The 11,045-nt window shown below is 40.3% G+C and overlaps 1 protein-coding gene across 1 annotated transcript in view; it reads right to left on the bottom strand.

The window, feature by feature from the left end:
- Positions 1-638: 638 nt before the first annotated feature.
- The window catches only part of PRSS12 (serine protease 12), a 1,465,718-nt gene continuing 1,455,311 nt past the window's right edge, over positions 639-11,045 (bottom strand). The window contains exon 13 of the mRNA XM_044061659.1: positions 639-2,081. Coding sequence (XP_043917594.1) covers positions 1,774-2,081 — 308 coding nt within the window. The 3' untranslated portion in view covers positions 639-1,773. The remainder of the gene's footprint in view (positions 2,082-11,045) is intronic.

Genomic DNA, 11,045 nt, shown 5'->3' with positions numbered 1-11,045 from the left:
TGTTTGTCTTTTTGCAAGTATTACCTTTAGTCTTGTCAATGTTTTTAATTCTTAATTCATCTAAAATACTCCATCAGGTAGACCTGCTACACTGTTGGCTCTCGCTGCCTGTTCTACTAAGGCAGTATAGATGAACAAATGCATTGTGTATTCTGAGACTACATTTGTCATTTTACTAATATACAGTTTCCATTTAAATATCCAGAAAAATGAAGTAACAGTTTATCAAAAAACAAGTGCCATCACAAACACAGATAGCAAAATACATGCAGGCAAGATATTGTAATGTGCATTTTTGAGCCCTGAGAACCTGTTATACCTTGGACTCTACAAACAACGAGTCAGCTGCAGAATGTGTTGTGCTTCAGAAATCAGAGGTCATATAAGTGCAGTTGTGACCAACCTGTGCTAAGTCTTGTTGCTACAACAAAAACATTTACAGATCATCAAAACTAAGCCTATTTAAGTACAAAAATGTTTCATATAGGTAAGGACAACCTAATATTCAGAATTTGTGTATATAAGGCCTTTGGTGTTAGGAAAGGAAACCATGAATTATTTATCCTTTACAATGCTCTAAATATACAGTACTGTGTGTGTCAAGACATTTTTCCTGAATATATCATGTAATTGAAGGCTGAGATAATTTGTTTACTTGCATTTAGACATCTACAGTATACATATTCATATTAACAGGTGCAAAAAAAAAGATCTGCACAGCAGCTTGCAAAATATACTTTTTGTATATGTAGATCAAGGCCTAGAGAACAGGTGTGTTTTTTGCAGTCATTATGTTCAACTGTGATGTGTACAAGTATAGATGTCCAGGAAAATGTCATAGTTTTATATTGCTACAAATATACTCAACTGGTTCTTTTGACTGTCTGTTAAACATCAATGAGAAAATGCATACTAAATGAATATAAAGAAAGCAAGTAATATAGCACTATAAAAGCAGCACTGCTCGGTTTGAATGATGCTGGCCATTCAAGTTTTTCTAGGATGTATTTATACTTGTTTGCAGTAGTCCCTGATACAAAATATCTTGTATTGTGTAACGGGTGTTAAAAAGAACCTTCTTCTCAACACTGTTCCTTTGTTGAGTTCATTCCCTTCTCATTACAGTTTCCTTTTTGTACTTCTTTACATGACAGCATTCATATTTTTCAGGAAGTAATACAAGCAGTAACCTTTGGCAATGGAAAGCACTTTGGGAAAGAAATACTCAGATGGGAACCCATAAACAGTCAGGATATATTAACTGTAATCAGTAAAATGTAATGCTTATGGACCAAGAATGTTTATCTTATTTATCTGTAATGTCTTTCAGTTTATAGTGCTAGCCATGGGTACAGCAATGACTGAAACTCCTGCAAATGTAGTGGGAATCTGCTGATGTGAAGAAACTTTGAAACTGATTTCTTGGAGCTGTTTCTGTAAACTTCTACATCAGTAAGAGGTTATCAGCCATAATTTTGATTACTCCAAAGAATCTAAATGACACCAGCACAATACAGTCAGGAAGAGTAAACAAAAAACAGTCTAACACTTCAAAACTATCAGCACAAAAATCAACAATCAGTGCTCCGTAATCCAGCTGCCACATTTTTAAGTTTCTCAAGTCGTCATGAGATTCCAACAGAGAACAACAAGGAATGTGACACTTTCCTTTCCATCTCACAGAAGACAACCATCCTGTGGTTTGTACTCTTCTCTTTAACAGTGAGTATCTCTGTTTATTTGGATTTTTTTTTTATTCCTTGGTGAGGCAGTTTACAGTTTGGTCACTTGTTTAATCCAAGACGCAAAAGATGAGACTTTGGTATAGACACCAGGGGAGTCTTTGACCCCACAGCCATACCCCCAGGATGTCACTCCAAAAACTACCCAGCTTCCATCAGGACGCTCACATATCAATGGTCCACCACTGTCACCCTGGCAGCTGTCTACTCGTTTGTCATCTAATAGACTTCCTGCACAAATCATCCTGCTTGTGAACTTGTTCCTGTAGCGTTCTTCACAGATCCTTTTTGGAAGAAGAGGGACAGCAGCTTGCTGTAGAGTTTTAGAGTAAGCTCTTCCTAGAGAGTAAGGTAACAACACAGTTAAAACCAGTGTGATAAAACTATGAAATTATTAAGTTTATTTATGCTTTGTTACTCTGCTCAAAAGAAATACAGTCACAGAAAAAATATATAACTGAATAAGGTTACTAATACCATTATTATTTTGAATTCCATCTGTCAAAAACAGTTTTGCAAAGCTTACTTGCCCATTTATCCTTTGACTGCTGTGTCATATTGCCTTTTAATAGGACAGATAATAAGAAAGAGAAAGTCCCTGGACAGATATAGACCCTGAACCTACTACTCTCAATATGTCCTTCATGCACAAACTGGCTCTCATTATATTCACAGCTTATCTCTTACTACTTCTTCACCTCTCCTCTCCTCACCAAGCTCTTATATCTCACACACCACCATCTTCAACAACCCCCACTTTAGCTTCCTCCAAAGCTACTCAGTAGTCTGGGCCAGTCTGTACACCAACAATCCAACCTAGAGTCTAAATTAATAATCCTTTCCACACATAATACTATACCTAGCCCTATTCAGTACCAATCCAAAACCAATGAAAATGTCCTCATCCAAAGTCCTACCTCCCCCATCCCTTTCTACTTCTAAGTGGTGATATACACCCTAATCCTGGCCCTTCTCCCACTTCTCAACATACCCTAACCAACAAAAAGTCCCTCTACTTCACTAACATTAACATCCAAAGCATAAGAAATAAAATACCCCAACTACATGGATGGCTAAGCCTATACAAACCTGATTTTACAGCCATCACTGAAACTTGGCTAAAACCATATATAAAAGACACAGAATTTCTGCCCCCCAAACTACTCCTGTCTAAGAACAGACAGGCTACACAAAAAAGGAGGTGACATAGCCCTACTATATCCAAGCACCTTCACAGTGATTCCATACTCTAAGACATCTCCCACCTTCCCCAATGCAGAATTAATCATTTCTTTCCTAAAACTAAACAATCAAAAGAACCTATGTATCAAAGTTATATATATCCCACCAGGTAATAAGATTCCAGTTTTAGAAGACATCCTTGCCTGGACTGCCAACAATATAAAAAATTAAACAATCATTCTAGGCGATGTCAATATTAACTGGTCAGATATCTCCAACAACAATACGTCCTTAGGCATAAACCTTCATACCTACACTCAGCTAATCTCAGATATCACAAGACCAAACAAGCAACATAGCAAAGGTACAATTCTAGACTGGATCATGGTATCAGACCCTAGAAATATCTCCACCTCAAGTATACTCCCAGATAGTATGTGACCACTCACCAGCTTTTATGGTACACAAGTCCACCAATATATCAAACGTACATCAATACAAGTATACCAGAGATCTATCTAATTTCTTCCCCACAGCTCTCAACGAGGTATTGCACAAAATCAACTGGAATCCCTTAAAATCTCTCCCCCTAAATGAAGCAGTAGAGTCCTTTAACTCCAAATTTCTCAGGATCCTTAATACTCTGGCCCCCCAAAGACAAAAAAGAGTAAAAACTAATCATCCTAATTGGCTTGTCCTCTAGAGACAAAGCCTGGAAATCCTGGCAAAAAAACAAAACCGATTTCAACCTGACTCTATACAAGCAACTTTGTAATCAAGCCAAATGATTAGTTAATAAAAATAAAAAAAGAATACTTCCAAAGAATCCAAAATCAACATTGCCATAACCCAAAAAGATTTTGGGGAGCAGTCAATGCCCTTCTACAGCCTGGAACACACCATAATCCATCCCCAAACCCTGTCAAAACACCCTCCAAGCTAGCCTCACTGTTTAACTCATACTTCATAGAAACCATCAATAAACTTACTACCACCTTCCCTTCCATTGACACAAATCCACCAAAGAGCAATGCATCTAATCCCTCTTCCACTTCTATTCCTACTTTCTCTCTCTCTCCTATACACACCTCAACTATAAAAAACTCCTTCTCAAACTAAAGCCTTGCACTAATACCCCTGATAACCTACCTGCTGAAATCTTACAACAATCAGCCTCAGCCTCATCAATAGCATATCCCATCAGCATCCTCATCAATAGATCTATCCAGGAATCATGCATACCTGATATCTGGAAAAAAACATATGTTCTTCCACTTCATAAAGGTGGCAAAAACTCTGACATTTCCAATTTCAGACCTGTTGCCATACTTTCCCCCATCTCAAAAATACTTGAAAAATGCATCCAAACCCAACTACTCAATCACCTAGTCACAACTGCTCTCCCCACACAGCATGGCTTTAGACCCGGACATAGTACCAATACTGCCCTTATCTCATTCCTAGACACTGTTAACAGAGCCAGTGACTCTGGATCCATAGTATTTGCACTCTTTCTCAATCTCTCCAAAGCATTTGATACAGTCTTACACCCCTTCCTACTATTCAAACTATCCAGCCTTAGCCTATCTCCCTTTTCACTCCAGTGGTTCTCTGACTATCTTACCATCAGGCAACAGTCTACCATCTGGCAACACTGCTTCTCCCCGTTCATAAATACCAAAACAGGTGTACCCCAAGACTCCATATTAGGACCCCCTCCTCTTCACTATATTTATCAATGACTACCATACTAGTCTTTCAAACCCTACTCTAATACAATATGTGGATGACTCCACTATCATCTGCTGCTCCAAATCTTCCTCCCTACTATAACAACTTACCCAAGAAGTTTTTTTCCTCCACTGAATCATGGTTGTCCCAGAACCATCTAGCCCTTAACCCCAACAAAACCAAAGTCCTAATCTTTACTCCAACCAAAAACGTCCCAATAAATAAATCAGAACTCACTGTTCAGTCCCAAAACAACACTATCATAGATGTCGTCCCCAACACTAAAGTGCTTGGTGTCACCATTGACGACAATCTAACCTTTGGCCTTCATATCCATAATAAAATCAGAAAAAAACATCAGAAACTAGGATCCCTTTATAGACACAACCACTACCTTACTCCTCTGGCAAAAAAAACACTCACCTCAGCATATTTGCTTCCAACCCTCCTATATGGTGCACACATCCTTACAAACATACAATCCTCACTGAAAAGCAAACAACTCATGCTACAACAAAATTGCCAAATTTGCCACTAATACCAAATTCTCTACCCATCATTGTACTACACTGCAAGAACTCAACTGGCTAGAACTCCCCCACCATCTATCATATCTGCAACTTACCATCACCCACAAACTTATCTATTTTCCTGATGCCTGTCCTTCCCTCACTAGTATACTGACCATCTACCACCCAAACCGGCAACTTAGATCTGAAAATAAACTGCTACTAAATGTCGACAAACCTAAGCTTTCTGCTGGTCATGTTATACTCCTTTTCTGTCTCCAAACTATGGAACAATCTTCCCCCTGCACTCAGAGCAATCACTAATCCCATTACCTTTAAAAACTCACTTAAATCTCATCTCACCACACAATGGATATGTTCCTGTACCTCTACCAACAACCCTAAAATCTCACCCCCCCCCCAACTTACTATCTCTGCTTCCCCCTATACCACTCTGCCATATACTTCTACTTCTCTCCCTTGCTATCCTTTCTCTATTCTATCTCTATTTCAGAATGTCAGCCTTTCTCGCTGCCTTTCACCTCTTGAGATCTCTTACTCTCACTTCATTGTATAAAAATGCATAGTTGCTATGTCCCAAAATGTCTATTATTCCCTGTATCATTTATAATGTTGATTATATATGATTACTGTACTGTCTTTAAAATTTCTGTCTGTTCAAACAACTGTAAAGCTTTTTCTCCACACATAATTATTACTGTACTGTTTCAAATTTTACTGTATATATAACTGTGGAGCTTTACTCCCTGGGCCTCCTCTGAAAATGGGTTTGTCAGGCCCAGTGGACTTTCCCAGTAATCAAATGCAATAAATAAATACATCAGATACAGAAATATATTTGCAAAGATGGTAACAAAGGTAGGCCAAGATTCAGAAAGGCTACTGCCAGCAGTAAGCCCTTTTTTATCACTAGCTGTAGCCTCTTCTGATTTTTAGATGGCCATACCACAGTGCTTACCTTGGGAGGGGTGGCTTAACGGCTAAGATGTTTGCCTTACAAACACAAGGTGCAGGGTTTGAGTCTCACAAGGGATAACTGGCTAAGCTTAAAATGGCTCGCAAGGGCAGTTAGCTTAGTACTAAACTATGAAACTATAAAACTATGAAGAGGTGGAATGTCTTTCTAGACTCCCACAAATGCTAATGAGGCATTCCAGGTGAGTGACATATCGTAATTATCCATCTGATCTTCCCCTGGAAATGCTTGCAGTAAGTGCTTTATGCAGCCAAGCAATTCATAGAACCACTGAGCTGCATAAAACATTATTGACAGCTGTAGTACTTAACATGACTGAAAGCTTGCATCCCCCTATTACTTTCAATGGGCAAGACCATTTTAGGCATAAGAGCTGGGGAGTTTAGTGGATAGGTAGTGCTATGATTTGTGTCCACATGTGTTGATATATGTGTGAGTGCATATAGGTTCATAGGTAGGTACTTTATAAGCCTAGCCAGAGTGTGTCGGCTTTCGCCACCCCATTGATTAATTAACTGATCCTCTGTCAAGCAGATCCAATGAAGTGATCCCAGGGGTGTATTTTCTGTTACCCATCCACTCGTCAAGGTTTCTCTTGAAGAGTGTTAGTGAGCGGCTCTGCCTGATGTAATTTGGAATTTTGTTCCAAAGCATGGGGAGTCTCTGTGACAGGAATCTATCCCTCCAACATATTTTATTTATTGTTGTGGCAAGGTTTAGCTCACTAGAGTGCATGGATTGCAGTGACTTGGATTTCTTTAGGTGGAGCATGTCCATCAATTCTGAGTTGGACATGGCTTTGTAAGTCAGGCAGAGATCACCTCTGAGTAAGCGATATGCCACTGAGTACAGCCGGAGTTTTTTCAGTCGGGCTGCATAGAACATATGTTTGAGGCTAGTAATCCTCTTGGTGAGGTACTTTTGTGGTCTTTCCAGCTGTTGGAAGTGTCTTGTGAGGTACATCCCATTTGGGGCATTTTACTCTGATGGTTCTAATGAGTGATGGTAGAGGGACACTATAACCTCTATATTTCTAGATGCTAACCCTTTAGTAATTAGATGGGCCACATATAAGGATTTCCTAACTACTTTGGCAATATGATTGTCAAAGGAGAGATTACTATCTACCTGGGTCCCCAGATCTCTTATTACCTCTTCTGTATTAAGAGGGCTGCCACCTATGTGGTAATTCATGGGTGTTTTATTTTTCCCAAAAGGGATGACTATGCATTTTTTGGCATTTAGCTTGAGGCCATGACTTTGACACTAGGTGTACGTCTCAGTATGTCCCTTTTGGAGGATGTCCGTGTCAGCCAGTGAGTCAATTATGGCTCCCAGTTTGCAGTCATCGGCGAACCTGATTAGCCATAGTCCTCCTGTGTTTGCCTGTATTTCTGAGAAGTATATGCTGAACAGTAGGGGTCAGGACCGAGCTTTGTGGACACCACTTGTGACTGGTTTAGAGTCGGACCTGGAGCCTGCTATTCTTTCCGTGTGAGTTCTGTCTATAAGACAGTTGGCAACCCATCTTGTGACGTAGGGGTTTATGTTCAGGCTGGTGAGTTTTTCTATAATACCTGAGTGGGGAATGTTGTCGAAAGCCTTGGCGAGGTCAAGGTAGGCTGTGTTAACAGCCTTTCCCTCGTCTATGGCCTTGGTGACGGTCTCAAAGAAGTCAGCCAGGTTTAGTAGGCATGATCTGCCCTTAACAAAGCCAAACTGGGTCAGGTCAAGTGTTTGGAGGTTCCCAATGTCTTTGTTAATGAGTTCCATGATGATGCACTCCATAGCCTTGCAGACCAGGCTAGTCAGGCTTATGGGGTGATAGTTACCAGGGTCAGATGTGGCCCCTCCTTTGTGGAGAGGAATAACCATTGCTGTGTGCCATTCTATGGGCATGTAGCCTGTGGAGTGGCTGAGGTTGAACGTGTTTAGGTGGGGGGTTAGTTCGTTCCGTAGTTCATGCAAGATGCAGCCTGGGACACCATCTGGTCCCATGGACGCTGTTTTTTTTGGCTTTTGAAAGGGCTGTTTTCACCTGTGCGTCTGTGATTTTTAGGACGCTACACTTTTCCAGTATTGTTGTGGGCTCTTTTGGAGGTGAAAGGGGGGGGTGAAGATTGCCCTGAAGTTTGCACTAAATCTATCTGCCAGGATGTTGGCAATATCAGTAGGTTCAGTATATTCTGTGCTATTTTGCACTAGTTCAGTTCATATCTGCGAGTTGCCACTTAGATTTTTAACATAGCTAAAGAAGGCTTTGTGGTTATCTTTTGAATCCTTGGCTATTTTTCTTTTGAAGTTAGCCTTGGATGATTTCATGAGGGACCTTAGTTTCTTACTGATACTGATCAGGGTTGTCTTTCCTTCTTGAGATTTGCTTTTTTTCTGAACTAGTTTCCTCCTTCTATTGTATAGTCTGTTTATTGCAGGGGTCCACCAAACTGGTTTCCTTCTCTTAGAGGAGTGAGTCTTGCTATGGATGGCATGATCCATGCATCCATGTAGGTGCTCATAGAGTGCATTTGCAAAGGTTTCTCCATCTTGGGTAGCGTTATCCTTTAGCGTGAGACTGTGAAACTTACCACCTCTGTCTTAAGTAAGGTGAAGTTTGCTTTAGAAAAGTTTTTTACTGTGGTTTCCTTAGTTGGTGGTAGTGGTGGGTTGTGGACATCCAGAGTTATTAGTTTATGGTCTGATCTAACCAGTGAAGGGTTGACGTCCGGTGTGGAACCCCTGTCGCCCATGCGGGTGATGACCAGGTCCAATATGTTTTCACCTCTGGTAGGGGAGTTTACCAGCTGATCCAGGGCTTTTGAGTTGATGAATTCCAGGAAGCGCTGGGCCTGGGAATTTGTACTTGAGTAGTTTTCCCAGTGAATGGTAGGGTAATTGAAATCACCCAGTATCAGGGTGTTCGATAGGACCTTCATGTTTTCCAGTGTCTCCAAAAAGGTGGATTGGTGGTCCTGGGTCATGGAGGATGATCTGTAGCAGGCCACAATTTGCATTGCAGATTTGCCCGATGTTAGTTACACATGGATGATCTCAGAGGTATCATGCTGCGCCACTAACCTAGAGGTGTAGGTATCCTTGATGAATATGGATACACCCCCTCCTTTTGTGTTTCGATCCGTGTTCTGTGGCCGAAACGTGTGGTATGAGTTGTAGCCTGGTAGTGCTGGGGTACTCTCTGGAGCCTTGAACCGGGTTTCAGTTACTGCACAGATGTCGACGTTCTCCATACTGAGTAGTGCTTCGAGCGTGTGCATTTTGAGATTTAAACTCCTGGCGTTGAGTAGCATAAACCTCAGTTTTTTTGTTAATTGTGCTGTTTACGAAGGTGGGTTTGACTTTTGAGCCTTGCCTAAAAAAGGCACTATGGGGACAGCAAGAGTCTTGGCCAGTATTTGAATGCCTAGGGGTGACAGGTGCAAGCTGTCTCTTGTGAAGCAATGCGGTTTGTCGAGCATGTCATCCAAGGCTAACAGACACTGGTTATGAATGTCAGGTGAGTGTATGTTTGTCTGGGATGTCACAGAAGGGGGGTTAGATGGGGAACTGGTTGTGATGTGTGTGTAAGTGAGTGCATGTATGTGTGTAATCAGGTGGGAGAGTATAATTTACAGAGAATCTGCATGAGTGAGGGTAGGGGGCATCCATATCTCTCAACTTCCTGTAATCTAATGAGCAGCAGATGTAATATGGGGACACTAGACACCACAACAAATGGCTAAATATTATGAATATAACTTAAAAAGTCAATCAAATTTGGGGTTTGCAGCATGAAAGATGTTTGGGGGCACTAGACACAAAGGAAGTCTTTAACTTCACCTTAGTCACCTAATTATTTAATAAAACTCATGCTTTGCAGCACAAAATATGGACAACAAAGAAGTGTGAAATTCTTTTTTATAAGAAATTTTTTTATTTAATTTAATATATTTACAATATATACAGAATGGAAAAAAATTTCCATCACATATTATGTAATGATAGGAATGGTGGCCATGGTGGTGCAGCGGTTAGCGTTGTCACCTCACAGCAAGAGGTTCTCCAGTTCAATCCTCGGCTGGGGTGCCTTCTGTGTGGGGTCTGCATGTCCTCCCTGTGGTCGTGTGGGTTTCGTCCGGGTGTTCTGTTTTCCTCCCACATCCCAAAGACATTCTGTAGGTGGATTGGACACTCTAAACTAGCCCTAGGTGTGAGTGAGTGAGTGAGTGAGTGAGTGAGTGAGTGAGTGAGTGAGTGAGTGTGTGTGCCTTACTTGGAAGGCTGGTTGTTGGGCTGGCAACTCGACACTGTAAAACTCTACTGTCAATCATGAACAGACAGGTGATACGCTGTGGCGACCCCTAACCAGGAAAAGCTGAAAGAAGAAGAAGAATTATGTAATGATAGGAATACATTGAAAAATCAAGGTAATCTTATACAATTAACATTTCAATGTTATCTCAATCACTAAAAGCTTTAGTGAAATTTAAAGATCTTATTCTGATCACTTCTTTTTCAGTTTTACTTAGTATTGCTGTTAAATTAAAAAATTAATTGAACGTAGGAACTAAGTTTTTTTGTAATAGTTTTTACTAGAAACTGCCAAGACAGCCCAAAACATTTTTTTGCTGTTTGGGTTTTACAGATACAGGAAAAGGAGCATTCATTAGTAGTACTGACCTAGTTGAAGAACAGTTATCAGACCATAACACCTTAAATACATAATCTCTTCCCAATATGCATATTATTTTTCACAATCCATAAAAATGTGTGTCCAGTCAACTTTTACATGTTTACTATGTCTTCAACAGACTAAAGAAATAATTTTACCATATAATTATATATAATTTTGAGTAATATAATAATTTTATAAGTACTAACCTATCCTCA

Source organism: Protopterus annectens, chromosome 2.part0 (genome assembly GCF_019279795.1).
Source record: "Protopterus annectens isolate FY-2018-M chromosome 2.part0, PAN1.0, whole genome shotgun sequence".
NCBI lineage: Eukaryota > Metazoa > Chordata > Ceratodontiformes > Protopteridae > Protopterus > Protopterus annectens.
This window is presented reverse-complemented; position numbering and strand designations above follow the sequence as displayed.